The following is a 22,267-nucleotide window of genomic DNA, read 5'->3' as shown; positions in this document are numbered from 1 at the left end:
TCATCATCCTTGCCTGAAGCTCTCTGCAATAGTAACACTTCTAGCTATAACTGCTTGTAGAGAAAACCAGCTTGCTTACTCACCAGTTTTGATGATGAGTTTCACAGTTGCACTGTGCACATTTTCCTGGAGCAGTTGTATAGACTTTCATTTACTATCCCATTGATTTTTTGTTATAAGTCAGGATGAAATGATGCCTCAGTAACTTTCCTCTAGGTTTTGATGCATTTTTTTATCACCCTAGTTTCACATCTGTTTCTTGTGACAGTTGACCTCTTTCCAGATTTGTTCTTTATGGTGGGACTTCTGTCACTTTTGTCACGCTTGCCTAATTTTCTTCTTTTTCTCTGTCTTTCATATGGGATTTTTTGTGTTGCATAGTCTGTAATACGTAAGGGTGAATCTCTGATCTGAGCGCTTTAATCACTGGGCTACCGATGGGTCTCTCTAAACGTGAAAGATTTCATTCCGCTCCAGAAAGCCTTTAAGAATTAAGCAATAGCAGGAAGTTGCAATGCTTTTAGTGGTAATTTGAATAGTCAAACAGGAAGTGTTCATTTTGTTGGACTTGGTCCTCTGACACACAGTGTAGTGCAGGGACTAGGAGCTGAAGATGTGCTTTTGGTCTTCCTGTGTGACTTGTCGAGATACACTTCATGTATTTTTATCTTTGCCATTTGCATATGAATTTAATAAGTGTGTCTTTAACTGTTCACCACATCGCTAAGTGGACTGTTCCTAATGCTGTTCATAGCATGAATGCACTGTAAGGATCCACTGACGCCAGGCTATTCCTCATTCCTTTTTTGTTTTTAGCCCTTAGGTTGGTTAAGCTTCATCCACTCAACTGAGACTGAGTTGAAAAGATGAATATCTTGTGTGCAATACTGTTGGTGTTTCCTGTGCAGTATTTCACAAGGGCTTTGAGCTTGTTTTCTAACTGCAAGTGCAGAAACCCTTTTACCATGTGACTTAGACCACTCTTCCGGTGAAAGGGACTAACTTTCAGTATGTATCAGAGCTATCAGGTACTAACTGTTCAAACTCTACTTAGTGTAGTACCATGCCTAGGGTGGTTTTTTTTATGTACACCATGTAATCATATTGTAAGATTTCATTATATTTTTAATTTTTTTTTTTTAAAGCAGGGTGATTTTTTGCCACTGTTTTACTCCTCATTCTGTTAGCTTCCAGTCAAGTGTTAAAGATTGTATCCAACAACTCAATTTCCCATGTATTGTTTATAGACACAGTGCCATTGTCTCATGTAAGTGTGCGAATCACAAAAATTTCTTCATTCTTAGAAAGCTGGTTTTATTATTCCCTCTAGTATCTTAACAAATCAAAATGTATGCAACCATGCAGAAGTCATACACTGATTATAATTATAGAGTTCATATTATAGACCTGAAAATGCAGCTCCTGCTCCACCTGTCAGTGCATGACACAACAGCATAGTTGAGGTTCTGGTTAACCCAGATAGGACTCTGCAGCTTTAAAGTGAGTGCAAGGACTGCTTCTCCATTCTTGTATCTGAGCAAGGAATTTCTCAGTGTATTTCTTTGGTGCCCTTGAATCCTGGACCATCCACATGGAAAAAGACACTGTTGTTCACTGTCAGTTCAACTGCAGTTGAACTGTTCATTGCAGTTCAACTGCAATGTTGCTCATTGCAAGCACAACGAGTTGGAGCGGGGAGTTTCCCATCCATCTCTTCCTGTGCATCTGCTAAATTTGTCTGTTGTTAGAAGTGAGAGAACTCAATTCCAAGTCCCTAGTCCATAGCTCAAAAAATGTAGAAATTTACATCTCAATTTCAAAATAAGCATATATAAGGAGTAGATATTTAGGGGAAGGAAGTTTTGTAGGGTTCTGTTGCCAAATTTAGAAATACAGTGCACAGGAGTTTTGTATTGTCATCCAGGGTAGGAGGGCTGGTTCTTGGGAAAAGTAAATGGTTGGGGCACCTGAATGGATGCAAGTAGGTCTTTGGAAAACTGCAACAAAGCATATGACAGAAAAAAAGGCAGAGACTAAAGGCAAGGAGAAGTAGAAGCAAATACGCAGAAACCATACTCTTTCTTAAGCTGAAATACAAAGATGCTATAAGTACAAATCGTACAACAAAATACAAGAATTCTGCTATTCGTGTCTCTGGATTTAGATTTAAATTCTTTTTATCAGTAAGGAGGCTGCTAAGTATGAAATTGGGGAAGTTAAAAAAATAATAGATTTAGCATGTCTAGAAGACTTCTGGTAAACGGTGGGGTGAACTTATGAGTCAAAATACAGTGAGTCAGTACTTATGTATTAAATAAACCTGTGAGGGTTTAATATACCTAAACTAAATAGTGAGACTTGGTGGTCAGAATAGCAAGCTGAAGAGAAAATGTCTCAACCTGTTAGATATACAGTATGAGAAAGGTGGGACTATTAAGTAAAATAAATTCAAGAAAACATTGTGAGAGCTCAGTCAAAATTTGAGAATGTGAAAATCTGAGGGAAAAAAAAGACAAGGAATACCTTTAACTGTGTGCTTGGTGTGACTTCAAAGAGTGGTCTAAAAGACATCAGTTTGAAAATCAATCGTTTTAAAAATAGATTAGGTTTCACTTATATGCCTTTGTACAAAGCCCTCCTTAGCATGTTTATTTGTGACAACCATAATTTCCTCATTTTATTTCAATTCTGATTTTTTTCTCTGCATACAATCTTATGTATAACCTTGAAAACTTCTTGTAAAAGTGCTGTTCTGGGCGGTTTTTTTCTCTTCAGTTTATTGTAGTAGACAGTGATTTTAAGAGTTCCTGGTATTAGTACTAAATAGAGAAAAACCTGACAGAAAAGTTACTGTAGAGGAGGACTGAATATTGTGGCAGTTTTGGTCACCGAAATATAAGAAAGACATTAGGCCATTAGAGAGTGTCCAAAGGAGGGCAGTGAAGATGGTGAAGGGCCTTAAGGGGAAGCTGTATGAGCAGTGGCTGAGATCACTTGATCTGTTCAGCCTGGAGGAGACTTGGGGGAGACCTCCTTGCCATCTACAACTTCCTCACGAGGGGAAGAGGAGGGGCAGGCACTGATCTCTTCTCTGTGGTGACCAGTGACAGGACCCAAGGGAGTGGCCTGAAGTTGTGTCAGGGGAGATTTAGGTTGGATATTAGAAAAACGTTCTTCACCCAGAGAGTGGTTGGGCACTGGAACAGGCTCCCCAGGGAAGTGGTCACAGCACCAAGCCTGACAGAATTCAAGTAATGTTTGGATGATACTCAGGCACATGGTGTAACTCTTGGGTATGGTCCTGTCAGGACTAAGAGTTAGACTTAATGACCCTTATGGGTCTTGTTCAACTCAACTCAGCATATTCCGTATGTACTCATGTATCTACATACTCATATTCTGAGTATGAAACTTAATATTCTTCTGGGCACTTTGGTAAATCTTTTCCCTTTTTTTTCAATAGTAGCTCATACACTTGCACACTCATGCACATGAATTTCGGGTTTGAGTAAGTTCAAGGCTATTTATGAAACTCTGAAGAATTTGCTGGTCTGAAATGGAGCAACATCCAATGGGATAGTTTCCAAATCTGCAGAATGTTTTGTCTGTTTGTTCCTATCTTGGCAATCGGAAAAGAGTGGAGAGGAGAGGAGTCGAAGAAGAGGAGACTGGATGGACACTCTTTTGCAGTTCCATGCTATGGGGACTCATTTTATTATCTTTTGTTTTTTTAGTTCTTGACAAAATCTCTGAATATGTAGAGTTCTCGTATCAGTTTAAGAGATGTGTGTTTTAATATAAAAATATTTCCAGCGTATTCATTAGTTATGAGAGTAATTTTGTTTTCCTAAACCAAATCAATAAGAATTCAAGAGAAAATAAAGACATCAGTAGAGGCAGTGGCTTGGTGACAACATGACTTTGTCCGTCTAGTGATGGTGGCTGGCTGTTCATTAAAAATGACATCTGAAAGGGACACTGACATATTTACTTCTCAAAATATATGTTCATACCCTCTCCCTTCGCCCATGTGCTTAGAGTTAAAAAACCCAAAGTATTAAATGTCATTTTGAAGATATCAGTGAGGAAGAGTAATCAGTGACAATCTCAGCTCCAGTTTACAGTGAAAATTCTTACAGAATTATTTGCACATTGATTTTTCATAGGATTACATTTTTCTTATAAATCAAATGTATCGAAATATTCAGAAAATCATATAATCGAAAAGAAGGAACTCCAAATTCACTGAAACCTCTACAAGGCCTGTAATTTGGTGAAAAGTCCAATATTCAGTTTTTTTTTTTTTTTTTTTTTTTTTTTTTTTTTTTTTTTTTTTTTTTTTTTTTTTTTTTTTTTTTTTTTTTTTTTTTTTTTTGTTAACTACTGAGGAGTATTCTTAGGTTTGATTTTTTTTCCTTTTTAAACAGTTCTTACTCCTCCTCTTGATAAGAGGCTGCAACTGGTTGCAACTTGAGTAATTTTTTTTGTCATTTTTATATTCCTGTTCTGAAAAAATATAGCAAAGGAGGATTTCAGTTTGTCAGAAGAACTGTGTGAGGACCTTTTCCCGAAAGTTGATCTAGCTAGTGCTTAAAAAAAAAAACCTCAAAAACATACAAATAGTTAGAATTGATGAGATTTCCTTAGAAGATATTTTGATCTCCTAAATCAGAAAACAGGAAAACATAAAATTATTCAGTATTATTTAAACACTGATGAGATACTTCTCAGTATGAACTGCAGCTCCATTTTTTGTCATGCAGCAAATGTATCTTCACTCTCCCTGATCAAATAAGTGCCATTTTATCTATCCTTTCTATGAAAATTGATTCTCCAAGTGCCAGGTGGGTAGGAAGCTACACAGCTGTTGATTCAAATAAATGAATTAAGATTCAGTAATCATATGCCACCCAGCATACTGCTGAATCTACAGAAACGGAATTGTATATGCAGAGCTCTGTTTAAGTGTGATACAGACAGAGAGAGGGAGCCATCCAGTGTGGATTTGTCAGCTGGAAATGAAGCAAAAAGATGACTTTAACTCTCCATTTGCTCAGTGCTGTGTGATGTGTGTTCCCTGTTCCATGGGCATAGCTGTGCCATCTCCACTGTTGGGATTGGGTTACCCTCAGCCCTGCTAACCACATCTTATTAAAATGTCTTTGACAGTATCCAGTTCCTAAATGTTTGATTTCTGGGATCTGAGAGAAATATGAAAGTTCAAAGTTCAGTTCCCAATTGCCTGTGCCTTGTTTAACTACACTGGCTACAAAAAACATCTAAAGGAGGTAGATTGTACCCTGAGCCTGACGGATGAAAGCTGTACATGCCTACGCCTAATGAGATCTGGTGCCAGGAATAATACAGGTGGTAAGAGAACAAGTGGAAATTAAACCAGTCATGCTTACGTAGGTGCCAGAAAGATGAAGTCCAAAGTAAGTAGAGTAGCTCAAATTGCTCCAGTATTAACTGTCATGTTACAGATGTGTTACTAAATGATTTTCAAACATCAGACTTCAGTGATTCAGTGGCCTTTATGATTTAACTATGGATACATGCTCTATTAAAGGGAAAGCATTAAGATCAAAGAACAGGGTACTTGCTGGTCTTCTTTTGCTGCCAGTCTTTACTGTCATTAGAATTGCCTGTGACCTCAGTTGATTGCTTTCTTGCATCAGGTTGGTCCTCATCCGGGAGTCTCTGCTCTGACACCTGGAACATCTCTCCCTCCTACACTGACTTTGGTGTCTGAAGGGCTGTTTCTCTCAGATTTTCTCACTGCTCTTGTGCAGCTGCTGTGCAGCTTTTTTTACCCTTGCTTAAATATGTTGTCACAGAGATGCCACCAGTATCGCCAGTGAACTCCATCTTGGAGCCGACTTGAACCACTGTCCCTCTCTGACATGGTAGAGTTCCTGGTATCTTCTCACAGAAGCCACCCCTGCAGCCCACCACTCCCCCCAAAACCTTGTCACATAAATCCAATACAGGTGCACACAAACCCAGTAAACCAGTGGGACTACTTATATGTTTAAAGTTTGGCCCTAGTTTGACCCCTAGTTTTATGTAATCAGTACCACAGTTCCCAATCCCTTGCAGACTTGAGCCTCTTAAAAAAAATGTTTCTAGTTCTTGTCTCTGGTAATGTTCCATGTCAGATACCCTTTTTACAGTGCTTCTTTTCCTGCAAAGGAACAAATTTAAGAGGAAGAGGATTATTAGAGGAACTGTGTCTCTGCCGTATCTCAGCACCACCAGTGTTCAATCCTGTCCTCACACTGCCCTCTTGCAACAAGCATCACCATTTACTGGCATGCAGCATGTACCCATTTCCCTTTTTTGGTGCTCCCCCTCAGGTGTCTTCAGGTTAGGTAAGACTGGAGTTCTCTCAGTGCACTGATATTTGAAAGAAAAAGAGAGAAATATCGAGCCAAATAATGGTCATGTACCTAATCATAGCCAGGTCCTGCATTAGGTAACACCCACTAAACTCCTGTAATATTAGTTGTCTAAGCCAAAGAAAGAAGGATTTCAAGATGAAACATTCAGAAATTTTTCAACCCTAAACTTTGTTTCCCTCTCCATTTCTCACGTGTATTTCTTTGATGTGTAAGGTACAACCATGGTTTATTAGCCAGTGACTTCCTATGAAATGTAAAGAACACAAGGAGACTGTGGGAATTTCTGATTAGTGTAGATCCCAAGCGTGGGTTTAAGAATATTGAGGGTCTGATATGCTAGTAGTTACTTCTAGATTATGTATTCAGGTTTTTGCAAGTCATGAACAATTGTTTTAAAGTTAATTTTGAACACAATATAAAAGAACATTGCATCTCTTCTGGTTTTGACTATTACTGGCCTTGAAAATGAACTTTTGATGACTTTCTGCCTGTGGATTTTTTTCTTTCAGATGGAGCAAACCTGTGATGATATAGATGAAATGTTCAGCAATTTACTTGGGGAGATGGACATGCTGACCCAGGTAAATAATTATTTTTTTTCCATCAAAATTAGTAAAATAGCTATTATGTGTCAGGGAAAAGAAGTAAATTTTCTACATTTTTCATACATATACTTCCACTCTGAATAAATACAAATATATTATTTTGAAAAACCTTCAATTAAATTTTTCCCTTGACAGTTAAAATAAATGGCCTGAAGTATAAGGTAATATCAGTGCAGGGTAGGTTCTTAAAGAGAGCTAATTGCTTAAGAAAGACATTTTCTCAAAAAAACCCCAAGTCACCAATTTAAATTCCTCTGGACTTGGTCCAAAGAAATTAAAAGATTTTGTCAAAACAGGAAGAGTCTGAGTCTGAATTTTCAGGCATGAATGATTTGCATACATGGGTAAGTGGGATGTAGCCTGAGTGTCAAATGTGAACTTTGGAAATGAAAGCAACGTTTTGAATGTATGCATAAAAGTAATCTTTATATATGGCACAGTATTAAGTTTCAGCTAGGGCGGCATTCAAGAATTTATAGAGACATTATTGCCAGTGCAGAATACACTCTTGAGAGGAAAGTGTAAAAGAGCATGAGCTTCTTTCTAAAGCTCTAGTCATTAAATACTTCCTGCATAATCTGATGAAAGGATAATTTTTATTCCTAGAAAAAAACCCTACAAAGACAATAATATTGCCATTTTAATAAATGCATGCTCAAAAACACTAAAGTTGTGATCTTGCATTCTTTGTATGTTTATAGCCTCTGTTTCGAGGGGGTCTTTCTTCTTGGTGAGTCTCAGTGCTTGACAAATTAAATGCCAATAATTCCGAGCCTCAGAATAGATATTGTGTTTAAATTGTGTGAAAGCCAAGATTTCACATGACATTCTTAGCTGTCAAATCACAACACTTTGGCCCTTGGTAGCTTTTGTGCTCTTAAAGGGCTCTTTATAATAGTGCACATTTTATCTATAAATATTTATACATATCTATATATATAAAGACGAGAGGGTTTATGGTAATTTCATGTTATTATTATGTCTTGAAAAATTAAGAAAGACTACTTATGATAAATTTGACCTCCTCAGATTGGACCTAGCACTGTTAAGAGTGCAGGTGATGCAGAGTGAACCTCTTGTGTCTGTTCACCAGTGCACTACTTGGTGGGGTGGAATCCTCCTAAGATAGAGACTGACTCCTTCACTCCAGAGTTCTGGCATCACCTCTTACATCAGCATGGGAGAAGGAGACAGGCCTGTCTGAAAGTCTGAAGACTTTCAGTTAACAGACTTGGATCTTAATTTCTTTGGACTCTTAAAGTCCAATAACCAAGAGTGTAGATAGTTTTTCACACTTTTTTACCAGTCTCTGTATTCCTAAGGTATGTGTAAATGATGGAAGCACACAGAGATATCTTTACATTGCATAACAAGGCTGAAAAACAAAATGCAAGTTCAGATTTGGGCTTTTCTGCCAGAAACTAGGAATTATCTATTTAACTAAGCACATTTACAGTTTACGTGTGGGTTTTTTTTGAAAGAGCAGAAGAAAGCAACAGCTAGGGTACATTTACATTAGTAAATAAAACACTCCAGAGAGAAAATGGCACTGTAGCTTACATATGTACATAGCTAAACTTTTTTCACACCCTCCTCCAAAAAGCTAAAGAAAGCTAAAACTCAGTCTGGTTTTGTCCAGTGTCTGGATTAGAAACACTCCCATTTTCTGCTGTTCCCCACACCAAGTGTAGGTGTTGCTGGTGTGGTGACAAGAGTTGCTGTCATCATGGATCAGCATTGGATTGAGAAGCACGCAAAACCCTTGGCGTGATTGTGAGATAGTGCTTGTCTTGGCCCTAGTTAGTTTACCTGTTTAGACATAATCCCAGAAACCAATGTGTGTCATTCTATTCCTTGAAGAAGAATTGCTTTCATTAGATAAGTTCAGGTAATTGATTTAGAAATGTTAATATCTGTAATAGTAATTATTTCATCAGATACCTGTTTTTTTTGTTTCTACCTTAACAGAGTTTAGGCGTGGAGACAGTACCACCTCCATCCCCCAAAGTGTCCAACAATCAATTCAGCTTTACAGTTGGTTTTAAAGATTTAAACGGTAAGTAGCTGAATGGACTCTTTCATGCCTTTTATGCTTACTTAACATACCTCACAGCAACAAATGAGAAGAAAATCTTTACATACCCTAGATCAAAAAAATCCCAAATGAAACAAAAGAACCCTGTTTTGCTGCAGAGGAAGGTATATTTGTTCCTCTCAATTTAGGAAACTTGGAAGGGGCCAATTTTTTTGGGCATTAGTCAGTCTAAACAGGAATCAGACTTTTAAAAAAGATCTGGGTGTAGAGGAAAACAAAAATGAGAAGTCTTCCAAATAACTTCCTAAAATGCAACCTTTTTAATATAAAGATTTCACTTGATAGAAGACAAAGTTCCTCAGTGTAATGTCAGAACTGTGTAAGCATTTTGTTTCATCTTCCACTGCTTCCACTTTACATTACTTATTCTCATTTTGGTTTGCACTGCCACTTTTGCACGTACAGCTGCTTGTTGATACTGTGGGACAAACCAAATGAGGAATTTATCCAAATTTAAAAAAAGAACCCTCCCTATGGTTTTGTTCGTGCTGCTTTTTTTTTATTTTTTCCCGTCTTTTTTTATCGGGAGCTGGTTGTTTGCATTTGCCTGAGTTGGTGTTACCCTTTCGTTTTGTCTCGTGATCAGTTCTCTGTTAGATTTTCTAATGACTCTACCAGCAAATTGGGCAGAGCTATGCAAATACATAGGACCACATATAAGACATCTTTCCCACTGAAGAGAAAAACTTATTAAATACTCTATTAGTAGAAGATGATCTAATGGCATATTCACACTTAGTCTGATGAATGATCTGTTTTTTATTGGAATATATAACTGTCAGTATCCAGTTCAGTGCTCTCCATCCCTTTCCAAAATTTCACTTAAAAGTTTTCCCAATTTGTAATTTATTTATTTTTTAACTACACTCTTTAAAGAAATTTAAAACAACAAATCTGTTTGATCTTAAAAAAACCCTTCTCTTCTTGAAAGCTAAATCATCCTACAAGGGTTTTATTCCACGGTATCTCTTACACCATGGCTAGTTCAAACCACAAAAGAAATTACGTAATAAGTTCCAGTATAGGATTTTATCTTATGCTCTGTCGGAGTAGAAAACAGAAGGAAAAAGTTACAATATTTCTATCTGATTTATAAGATGCTTTTAAAACAGATGGTCTTGTTTGTTTTTTGCTTAAAAGATCCTCAAAAGCCTGTGTGTGACACGCCCATGTGGTATGCCACAGATGTTGATCGCACAATTACTGATGTGCTGCAAATGATACCGTATGATTTCATGTGTCTTAGAGCTTTTTAAATCTGCTTCATGCTAATTTTAGAGTTGTAGAATAGTAGCAATATATGAAGATATTCTTGATCTAGGCCTCAATTACGTGTTTTGTTGCTATACCAAAACTTGGTAAGCATTTATGTATGCACTTAAGTGAATAGCCTAATGGGAGTTAATGGAATTTCTTGCATCCATATCACTAAGCATGTACCCAGTGACCTTGCTGAATCAGGACTTTGTTTTATAACATCATAAGGGCCTGAGACTGTATCGCTGGAACTGAAGCTTCCTGTCTGATTTAGTTTTTATTCATGGAGTTCCTTGTTCTGTGAACTTCAGCATGAGCAGATTAATGGCTATTCCTAAAGCACATTTGTTTCCCAAACCATGTAAAATGTTTCCTTTCCCATAACCCTTATACCTTACAGTAACCATGCCTTCTGCAGTTTAATCTCCACTGAACTGGAAACAGTCTTTTGCATTGCACTCACTCTGACACATTTTGTGGTTTTCTTTCCAGAATCCTTAAATGCCCTAGAGGACAAAGACCTGGATGCTTTAATGGCTGATCTTGTAGCAGACATAAATGAGGTTGAACAGAGAACTTTACAAGCCCAGAACACATCTTGCAACCAGCAAAGTACAGTCACTCAGCCTTCAACAGGCTTGGATAGTGACATTTGTTCTAAATCGAGTGTCTATGTTACCATTACTGGCCAGTCTGGGGATGACTTGCCCCCTCCACCTCCAGACCCTAATTTAGACCTTCCACCACCACCTCCACCACCTCCATCTGAGTCACTTACCCAGGTAAGTCTGGGTGGAACCTTATTCTAAGCATTCACTTGTTCTTGTAATTTTGCAAGTGGTGTTTGGCACTGGAAAGCTTGTGGATATCTCAGGTAGATGGACCATGGGAAAGCTCTGCAATGACGAGACATACGTGAACTGTGGAGTGAGGTTTCTGTTGTTGTGAGCTCAGCAATTTCTGCCTGTTCCTTGACTTATTGCCCACTCCTTCACCTTTCTAATCATCATTTTGATAGCCCAGTACAGGCATAAATCATCACAAAGGGTTTATTGTAACAGAAAATTTATCACTGATTTTTTTTAAGAAGTACTGATCAATTAATATCTTATTAGAGAGGACTTGGCTTTGGCATCAGTGCAAAACATGGCCAAAGATCCCTCCACTTTGTGGAGATGTCACTGTGTTCATTCAGTGGAGTCTGTGCTACTGGTACTGGTAAGACAATACTGCAGATGTTTCCCAGATCCATCCCTGGCCTAAGTGATTTCTTACAATAGGGAAAGCTGTTCAGTTATGTGATATTCAGCATTTGGTAGGAGACTACGTGTAAGACTGAGCACAAGAAGTATCTCTCCTAATCCTAACACAGAATCACTCTGCTCTTCTTGGTCTTGTCTTTGAAAGGAAGTATTGAAGACCATCTGAAACAGGGGACAAGTGCCCTTTACTTACAACGTGCCCAAGATATCAGCAGGTAACCATAAACAATTGGCTTACCTGTGTCAAAGTTTTCAGACTTATCACAACGTCCTCCCTGTTTGTGTTTCTGCAGAGCTGTTTTAACAACTGAAATCAAATGTGATATTTCTAGTAGAAGCTTTAGAAATTTATTTCTTTGATGTGAGGTTGTGGAGTGAGAGATAACTTAAGAATTCTGCCCTGTAACAGTCCTGTGAGGAGAGCATGTCCATTAGAAGAGTGATGCAGCCCAAAAAACATGAAATCATCTCTTTCAGTGTTTATGTGTTTCATCAGTCTTCATGTGTGCAGTAACTATGATAGAGATAAGATGTTTGCATTTAGGGAATGGAAATATTTTGGGGAACATGTGAAAGTGCCCTATCAGCTCATGTAGAACTGTACCAGTCAGTTTTGCTTAAAACCATGGTCAATTCACTACTGTTTAGAAGTCCACACAGACTGAATATGAATCACCTCTGCATCACTACTTTCCCTGTGTTTGCCATAATACAGCAGACATTCAGAAAAGAAACAGAAAATGGGCTAGGAAGAGGACATTTCTGATGATACAAAAACTGATTCACTGGGTAAAGCTTCATTTGATGCATAGGACCTTTCAGAGCTGTTTGAAGACTGAAGATCATAAACATGTGAGAGGAACTGTGCCATTTTTTTGAGTCTCAAAGATAACAGTTAACTTCTGTCTTAAAGGAATATCGACATTTGAAAAACCAGCAGCTAGACAGCTTTATAAGCTAAAGTCTTTTATTTAGATAGTATAATTGATGTAGAAGAGATGCTATCAAGATAAGCTCTATCCATTGTCCCACAAATATGTCCCCATCTTGATTTAGACCTTCAAGGAAATACTAAGCTTCTTAATAATTTGGTTTGGAAGCTGACAAGTGTGGTGTGGAAGGGTATCTTGTTAGATGGGCTGAGACTGGCCCAACTTCCAGACTCAGGGGCTGGTAGTCAATGATTTGCTGACGGGTAGCAAGTGGGATCAGCACTGGATTTGTACTCTTTAAGGTTTTCATCTGTGACCTGAGTGATAAAACCCACCTGCAGATGTGCTGAAGATGCTTTTAGTTTAGGGCACTGATTGACAAGATGAGTGGCAGATATTTAGTGTGAGGGGACCTTGAAAACATGAGGACTAGGCCAGCAAAACCCTCAGAAACCCAGCAAGGTACAAGGTCCTGCGCCCGGGGTGTAATGACGCCATGTGTTTGTACAGTTTAGGAGTTGACAGGCTGAGCAGCAGCCCTAGTGAAAAGGAGAGGCTGTGCTGGTGGATACCACAGTGAATAAGAACTGTAAGTTCAAGGTTATCTCAGTAGAGTAAACTGGCCTCTGGGAAGAGTATGGCCAGCAAACTAAGGGACCCATTATTCCTTTCTCTTGGCACTGACAGGCCCACACCTGGAATACTGCACTCTGCTCTGGATGTGGAGATCTGGCAGAGGTAATGGGATGGCCAGGGGCATGGAGTGATCAGGGGCCAGCAAGGACAGGCTGTGGGAGCTGGGCTTTTTTAGTCTGACAGAGGAGGCTCGGGAGTGATCTAATGATGTCCTAAAAATACCTGAAGGGTAGATGCAAACTGGTGGAGCCAAATTCTTCAATGGTAATGTTAGGTAACATGTACAAGTTGTAGCTTTGTAGTTTCAGATAGGACATTAGGAAAAACCTCTTCATTTCGGATGGTGGTGTAACACTGAAACAGGTGATCACAGATTCTCTTTCTTTCAAGGTTTTGCAAACTTTGCCAAGGAAAATCGTGGGTGACCTGATCTAGTGCTGGTGACCATCCTGCTTTGGGCAGGGAGAGTGGCTTTGGGCCTTCAGACCTCTCTTCCAAACAGCGCTTTTATGATGCTGTGATCTAAGGCTCACTGAAATCAACTGAAGTTCTTTCCCATTAGTGTTGTACTGAGTTAAATGTCTGTTAGCTTGGCATCTTGTATTACCTGAGGGTCAAACAAGATTTCAGAGTGAGAAGAGGATATACTTGCTAAACACAACTGGTATTCTATATGAAAAAATGTAGCTTAAAGTCACTTCTCCCTCAATTAAAGTGTTCCTCTGAAACAGTGCCAGGTTAAATCTGCTGGTATTGTCTGGTCTCTTTTCAGATACAGGGAGAGAGGCAGAAAAGGATGGGAGCAGGTGGTAGAAGCATTTCTAAGGATTATGTCTGCAGTGGGTGATTTCCTCATTAGGGCACTGGTTCTGCTTTCTCCTGCAGCCTTTGCCTCATTTTATGATACACATTGTATTTAAATACTGATGACATTCCCACTGTGGTGTACTGTCCACAGAATTGCCTACAGGGCTCTTACACAGGTTGCAGTGTGAATGATGGAGGTAATAACCATTTAAAATTAATATGGAACTGATTTCAAATTAATATTCACTGTCTTGGTCAGTATTTGCTTTGACGTGACATTTTTGCTTTGTAAAATGGAATTCAGCTGTAAATGAAATCATCAAAACCATGTTGCTGTAAGGCAGGATTCTTGAAAAGTGATTCTTGAGCCAGTCAAGGCTGAAGTTTTGTCTAACACTTCTGGTTGGTGTAACCAAATAAGAATGGTGTTAGTTATTCCAAATGTAGCTGTGATACTAAGAGTCTGTTTTCTAACCTTTGGAAGGATAGAGGTGTCTCACAAGTTTCTGTCAATTCTGACATTTCTTTTTAAAACTGTCTTTAAGCTAAATAAGGCTTTCTACATTTTTTGTGGCATTGTCTGGATGACTTTATATGCTTCTGTTTAAAGATTTCAGAAAATGTGGTGATGATACTGTAGTGGGAAAAAGATTTTCATAGCTTGTCAAAGCATTTCTCTAACAGTGCTAAAATTTTACATCTGATAGCTAATTTTCTTTTTCTACATTTAGTCAGACAAAGCTTATGAAAACTTGTGAAGGCCCTCAGGTGAGAGCTCTGATGCACAGATTTGTACAATGTGTGAACTCTGTTCAATACAGGTCACATGCAGGTGAAGCCTGAGTTACACCTGCCTAAAATTTTCATCAGAAAACCTGCCCACGCCACACTCAACCACTTTGGTGAAGATGGTTTCTCTGCTTCCTGCAGAAGGGTGATAAGGGGAGGGCCACAGTGTGAGAGGCTCTTCCCTCCCTAGAACTTCTGTTCAGCTACAAAAGGTTATTTGGATTCTTCAAGTTAAGCATTGCTGAGCTGTAGCAGTGCAAATTTCCATACCTGTGTCGAAAAAAAACCCAAATATATTGTTAACTAATTGTCTGGTATTAATAGTGGAAAATTTGGCAACAAGAAGCATGTTTGAAGCAGTGATAAAGCAAAAGATGTTTAGTTCAACAAAAGGTATATCAGTCAGGAGTACTTTAGTTTTGGTTGAACCTGCCTCAAAACTTGAGATGAATAAGATAGCCTTCTTAGCTTTTAACCCTATTGAGAATTGAGTTTTCTTCCAAGCAGCTGCTTCCACAGTGCTGTTTTATTAGGCCGGACCTTCCTTCACCTCCTCTTTTGTATCAGTTGTACATACAGAAACATAGAAGAGTCCAGTTTTCAGGCATTCCTGTAGCTTTTGAGGAACAGATCATGTTTGTTGAGCTATAGGACTGGGCAACAAAAGGAAGCACTGAACTTGTAAATCAAAGCGCTGGCTGGAGGATATCAGCTCGAGGAAAGCTGGAGATTCCCTATATCTGTGAAGTTTCCCATGGCAAGCCTTATGTTCTTGGTATAAATAACAAGAAACAACACTTTTCAAGTAAACATAAATTACTGGCGTTACTTAAAAAGAAATACAACAAGTATCTTGTATCTTTTCAGGAAGAACGAGAGGCACAGGCTAAAGCTGACAAGATTAAACTTGCATTGGAGAAATTGAAGGAAGCCAAAGTTAAAAAGGTGAGCCTTAAAATAGTAAAAGCTACCATAAGAGCTACCAGCTAAGTACCTATTATCATGATTCTTAATAATAAAGTTCTTACTAAAATGACTAGCGTTTTCATATTTTATCTGTAAAGATACTCTGTGGAACTGTCTTGTCATCCACCTGAGGGACTTATTTTTAGGATGACTTGGAAAGCTCTACTTTTTTTTTTTTTAATTCTGAGGCAAAGCACACTTTTGATAGGTTGCTTTAGAGAAAGTGGAATGTACATTAAAACGTTGCTTACTTATGCTGTCCTAGTTTCAGAAGTATTAAACTTTTCTTCTGCAGTGGATGTGGATTTAGCTAAACCCTATTAAATTAATGAGGGTCTTCTTGCTAAATCTTTTCACAGCAGTGTAGTTATGTACAAGGATAATAGAAATTATCTTAGACCAGCAAATTAGAAAGCTTCCAGCCAGTGCCTGCACAGTGTTGCAGTGTGTCATGTAATTATGCCCACTCATCCTAAACTGGTGTTCCAGCTGAGCTCAACAGGAGTTGCAGGTGTTCAGTAACCCTGAAAAATGGATGTGAATTAAAAATAGTCATGACCTTTCAGTCTTGCTCAAACAGAAGATGGGAAGTGCTGGAGATCAGAGCCTGCAGGGCTTCCAAGAAGAATTGAAGTATCCAATAAATTTGGGGTGGTCCAGACTTGAGATGATTCCCACAGAACTCTTCATGTTCATGTACAAATGCTACTTCTGAGAGAATGTACGGGGGGGATTTCACCAATTTTGGCTTTATTTACCCTTGTTGAATATTAAGATTGCCATTGCTCATCCTCTTTTCCTTGCAATGTTAGCACTTCTCCTTTGTGAGATTTCTTTTTCTCCCCACACTTTTTTTTCCCCACCCTGAATATTTGGAACCATGTGGTAGAAGTAGGGCTCAGTCTTATGGCTGTGTCACTATTATGACATTACTGTGCCATTCTTGAAATCTGAATTGATTAAATAATTGTCAAGAAAACTGGTCTTCTCTCTTTTACAAAAGTGGAGAGCAGAGGCCAGGGAGGGTAGTGAAAAGCAAGCTCACAGCTTGGACTTCAGGAGGGGGCAGACTTTGGTTCTTATGTGCACATTTTAAAATAAGGAGCTATTTAAACAAGACTGTATGGAAAAGTCCGCCCAAGTCACCAGTTTGGTTCCAGTTTCCATGTACAGACCCTGTAGAGAATTATTCTATTGTTTTCAGTAATAATGGAGCATTTTAAGTACTTTCCTTATAATGTATTTCCAGGGTTTTATCACATTTTACATACTACAGCATTTTCTTGTGTTGTTCCTCTGAAAGAAGTGCACATTGTGTTAACAAATACTTCACCATATGAAGAAATAATGAGTGTCTTAGGTTAATTTGGTCAATATAAATAACTCATCTGTTTGCTTATTGATGGCTGTTGGACTACTGCCTGTCTTAGTACAGTTCAATTTCAGATTACTCTATTAGTGTGGCAAGATTCTTCTGCTCTTTTTCTCATTAAAATCTAAGCTTTCCACATTTCTAGCTTGCATTAAGAATTCTGTCCTTTTGTACGTGCTTTCCCTATCAAGCATTTTCCTTAATTGCACGTGTAATAGATGTAGAGACCAGATTAATCTCTGCTTTTTTCTCCCTAGCAATTTCACCTTTCTTGAAATCTTGCATAGGAGAAGGTTCAATTTTCTTTTTCGAGAAAAGATCTTCATTTTGGTGGCAGTATAATGTGAAAACTTCCAAGTTGTTCTATTCCCTAAGCTCACTGTGGGACAGGGTGCCTTTGAATCAGTAATAACCTTCAGCCTTAATCTTTCTTATCTGTGTTAGCAGATTCAGACTAGCCTTTTTCTTGCTTCTGAAATTAACTGACTCTTCTGTGACTCTACTCAGCTCGTTATCAAGGTGCACATGTACGATAACAGCTCAAAGTCACTAATGGTGGATGAACGTCAGGTGACACGGGATGTTTTAGACAATCTGTTTGAGAAAACCCACTGCGACTGCAACGTCGACTGGTGTCTGTATGAAATGTACCCAGAGCTGCAGATTGGTAAGTGGTGTAGTGACACAGCACATAGCAAACAGACACAGTGCATACTATGCCGTTGGTAATCGTGAAAATGTAATAACATTCCTCCTGCCCCTGTGCACCCTGGAGTTGGAACATCACAGACTCTAAGCTGAGGGATGCTGCAGGAATATATTTGAGCTGTTCTTGTTGTAGAAGTGAGTCCATTCAGCCGTGGTGTGAACTGCAGAAGGCTCCTTGCCCATCACCATTTCCACTATTCTATTTTACAAAAAATGAAGGGGCTGTGTGAATTTCAAGGTGGTGGCAGACCCGAACACACCAGTACTCAACTCTGCTCTTTGAAGAGAGGAGGCAGTGCTTTAGTGCTGTCAGCAGGCTGTAACATACTGGCCAAACAAATGTTGTAATTAAACAAGACTGTGAGAAGCATATCAGTAATTTCTAACGCTCTTCATTTGTGATAGTCGTTCTCTTAAAGTGAGGCTGTGAACAGGATGTTGCTCTCTGATGGCTCTGCTATGATTTAGGAAGTAACTAACCTGGCCTGCAGGCCCCTAGGAAACAGGTGTACAAAACTTACATATTGTTTGGTGCAACATAAGGAGTATTGTTTGAAAAAGGCTTCAAAGTCTGATTAAGATTAGAGTATTCTCTAATTGTGAATTATTTCAGAATATTTTTATTGCCCTGACTGCAAAGGTATTGACATCGAAAGGAAAAGGAAAATTCCCATGACCTTCCTTCAGGGTCGCATTTGACCTAGAGAAATGGGAAATGGTCAAACAGCCTTTAATGTTCTGAGTTTACAGTCCTTTAGCAGAAAATGCACAAATAAAGTCAAATATCAATATTGCACTAAAGAGCCCCAGCTACAATCATTCTGCTAACCTAAATCAAAGAAATTTAAAAATAGCTGGAAAAAACCTGACTGGTCATGAGCGAGGAGATGCTCATCTGCTTGTAAGATTGGCACAGATATTTACTACCAATCTGTTCTTGCTACTTGATTATGATAATGATGCTGCATTCTTTTGTACCTGCTTATCTTAGCTAAGGAAAGACTACAGATGTCGTTTGACCCTAGAAATCTCATAAATATGAGATGAATAATTTTAGTGTTTTCCTGTCTTAGAAAGTTGCTCCCTTTTGTCTAGTGTGACTTAAGACAGACATGTCTGAGTGTTAGGATGACAGCACATAAAGAGATTGTTATCTGAATCTCCATAGTCACTAAAAAGAATGGACTTGTGTTTCTTCATAATCTGGATAGACATTTTGGATTTCCCATCATGCAGTTAAATCTGAAAGTATCAGGGAGATTATATGCTATAAACATTGAGTTAATGATTAGATTTTTTTTTTTTGATAAGTAAAAATTACGTGTATTACTTTAGTCCCAGCTAATGCTACATGCTTTGGGTTAGTGTTAGGGTATTGGTATAGTAAGGAATTACTCTCATAACGAATAAAAATTATTTTAAAAGCCAGGACAGAAGAAAAGTACCAAAAGAAATAAACCTGTAGCTGGTTCAGGAAAAAAAGAAAAGTCTATTAACTCCTGTTGCAGACATCTATTACCATGTCCAAATCTGCTGGGAATGTAGCCTTTTTGTTTGCAGAAGGGAATTTCAATATGAGTGGAATGGTACATATTCTTTCTTCTGCTTCCAGTGCTCAGAAACTTGTAGTTAATTTTCTTCAAAATCAAAACAATGTGAACTATTCTTTTTTCTTGTCAGTATACTTCTAGGCTGTTTTAGATAGCTTTATTACTACCAACTTGAAGACAGGCTTTTCTGCAGTTCATCTTTCTGCCTGCTTTTCAGGCATTTAAGAGAATAAAATTACGTTTAGTTTAAGAAGTAAATCTGAGCGGCAAGTATTTCACACTGATCTGAAGGTCCAAGCTAATTTTAATCACAAGACCTTTGACAGGGTATCTTATATATAGTAAGTAATGGCCAGTCTTCGCGAACGAAGAACCGGGGAAGGTTTTTACACCTTCCAGCCTGCGCATTGGATTGTTTAGGTGAGACACAGTGTGCGCGGAACTGAGCCCACCCTTTAATCCTGAGGTTCATCTGCTGGGGCCAAGTGACCTTGGACAATGGCAGCGAGGTCCTCAGGACGTAGATGGATTGCCTTACAGGGCTAACGAGCTCCATCTGCCCGGGGAGTGGCCCTGACCGGGAATTGAACCCGGGTCTCTGCGCAGCACCTTTACCCTCTAGACCACCAGGGGCTCCCTTACTTACTTACTTACTTACTGAATTTGTAGAAAAGTACAGGCTGGGTGTTTCCAAAATGACCTGTCAAATGATACTTAATTCCTTTCCCTTTGAAAAGGGGTTTATATTACTGTTCAGCTACTTTATGTAAGTGAAGCTGCAGAAGAAGATATCAGAGCTACCTAACCTCAGCATATCCTGTGGCTTTCCTGGGTGGAGGACCTGGGTTCAGAGCAGATCAGGAAGGGACAAAACTGACACTAGGTCTCCCACACCCCTGGTAAGGTTTCTAGCTACAGTGATGGTGGGTGAACCCGTATATCTTCACATCAGTTCTCAGTCTGTCTTCCTATTTCCTCCCTTTTTCTATTTGTGTTTTTAAATACAGTTGCTTGAAACCGAACATTTTATTTTCAGTGCATAGAATTCTTCCCTGCTGACAAAAAGCAAATTTTCATTTGTTCCAATAAGTAAAAAGATTTGTTTCAGTGTATTCACCGAAGGGAATATATACCTCACTATCATATTGCAAACCTTAAAAAACCAAAAGCAGACAAAAGCAGAGAGCCATTGGAAGACGTGGGTGTAACCATCTGCTCCTGATGGGTCACTGTTTCCATCCTTTGTGATCTTGAAGCAACAGCACAGTGATTCAGGAGAAATCCAAGAGCTTGCCACAGCTACATAAGACATCTTCTGTAGCTGCTATGCCCTTCCATGTGACATGATTTCATGTGGTTTTACTCCTGTCTGGGTAGTGGAAAAGAGCTGGATGGTCCAGCTCTGAGTGAACATCAGATAATGATTACATTCTTACACAGGAATTTCTGCAGCCTCAGGAGAGGGGAGAAAGAGTCTGAATGTCTTACATTACCTTTTCTGTCTCTCCAGAAAGGTTTTTTGAAGACCATGAAAATGTTGTTGCGGTGTTATCAGACTGGACTCGAGACACTGAGAATAAGATTCTGTTTTTGGAAAAAAAGGAAAAATATGCTTTATTTAAAAATCCCCAGGTAAGCTAACATGGTATTTGGGTTAGAGTCTAAACTTAGGTCATTTAGTCTGCATGCTGCCCGTTGCATTAATAATTTGCTTTCAGCTCTGTCAGGTCAGAATTAGAGAAAGTAAAACTCATCTACAGGGATGGAGCATCACAAGTCTATGACAAGAGTGAAACAAAAATATATACTGGTACATGGGCAAATAAAGAAAACATTTATAACATGGGAAAGGTGATGCTTTGTCATGTGGTTGAGTGATCCTGTGCTTTTCTCTTGAAAGGAGAGGTTGTCAGGTTAAAGGCCTCTTTTCAAAAGCTCAAAGCATAATTCTCAGCTAAAATATACTCTAAAAGAAAGAAAAATGGAGGAAACACAGTTATTTTTAAGGGGTAGCTGAATCTAAACTCTTGACTAAATGCTGGTCATGCTCTTAGAACACTGTATTTTACTTTTCCTTGCATGAACTTTGATTTCCTGTGTTTTTCTTTTGATAAACAGTGCAGGCAACAGCATGTGGGGGGGTTTGGTTTTGGTTTTTTTTTATTATTATGGGACAGTATTTATGAAAATTATTGCAAGTCTGTGCAGTGAGTACATTATGTTTCTGCTCCCTCATATGTGAGGCAGAAGTGAGAGCTACACCTTCCAACCCATAACTGAACTGACATTTTATTTCTTCTGAAAAGCAAGAGTTCTCAACAGTGTCAGAAGGGAGTGGAGTAAGAACTTGTAGTGTCTTTCGGAACTGGACAGCTACAGTGAGTTTCATTGCTTGAATATTTATTTTGAAGTCAGTGAAATTGGGCTAGTACCCAGTGGGTGATACTTTTGTTTTTCACCAGTTTGACAACTTCCTATGAGTCAAGGTTTTTATTTTGTCTCCACTGTTACCCAGTGAAGGAAACATAAAAGGGTAGCAGGGAACCTGATTATTGAGTATGTTGACAAAAGTGCAAAAAAATAGAAGTGAGAACAGGGAAGTGTTTTTCACTGTACTTCCATTGCTTAGTAATCTTAATTTCTCTCTCTTTTTGGGGGTTTCAAAGAACGTTGTCTTATATTTATTTACATTTTTGATCTTCAGAGCAATTACAAGCATCTTCTAATATTTTTAGTGTGCGCTTTTCTGGGGGACACATCCTGAGGTGCAGATATGACCACGTTCTATTTTTTTTTCTGCACAAACCATGCTGCATTCAGTACACAGTTGCAGTGATCTGAAAGGGGACGTGAGCTGGCCAGTTGTGGCCTCATTTTGGGTGCAGTT

General features: G+C 38.7%; 1 protein-coding gene across 1 annotated transcript in view; it reads left to right on the top strand.

The window, feature by feature from the left end:
- Nucleotides 1-22,267, top strand: part of APBB1IP (amyloid beta precursor protein binding family B member 1 interacting protein) — a 60,871-nt gene that overhangs the window by 8,012 nt on the left and 30,592 nt on the right. The window contains exons 2-7 of the mRNA XM_027889736.1: nt 6,911-6,982; nt 8,975-9,062; nt 10,851-11,140; nt 15,652-15,729; nt 17,630-17,789; nt 20,891-21,012. Of these exons, the coding sequence (XP_027745537.1) occupies nt 6,911-6,982; nt 8,975-9,062; nt 10,851-11,140; nt 15,652-15,729; nt 17,630-17,789; nt 20,891-21,012 (810 nt within the window). The remainder of the gene's footprint in view (nt 1-6,910; nt 6,983-8,974; nt 9,063-10,850; nt 11,141-15,651; nt 15,730-17,629; nt 17,790-20,890; nt 21,013-22,267) is intronic.

The sequence above is a fragment of the Empidonax traillii genome, unplaced genomic scaffold (genome assembly GCF_003031625.1).
Source record: "Empidonax traillii isolate 1590-97213 ecotype Southwest subspecies unplaced genomic scaffold, ASM303162v1 scaffold271:size677799, whole genome shotgun sequence".
NCBI classification, from domain to species: domain Eukaryota; kingdom Metazoa; phylum Chordata; class Aves; order Passeriformes; family Tyrannidae; genus Empidonax; species Empidonax traillii.
Note: the sequence above shows the minus strand (reverse complement) of the source record. Positions and strands in the feature narration are given on the sequence as shown.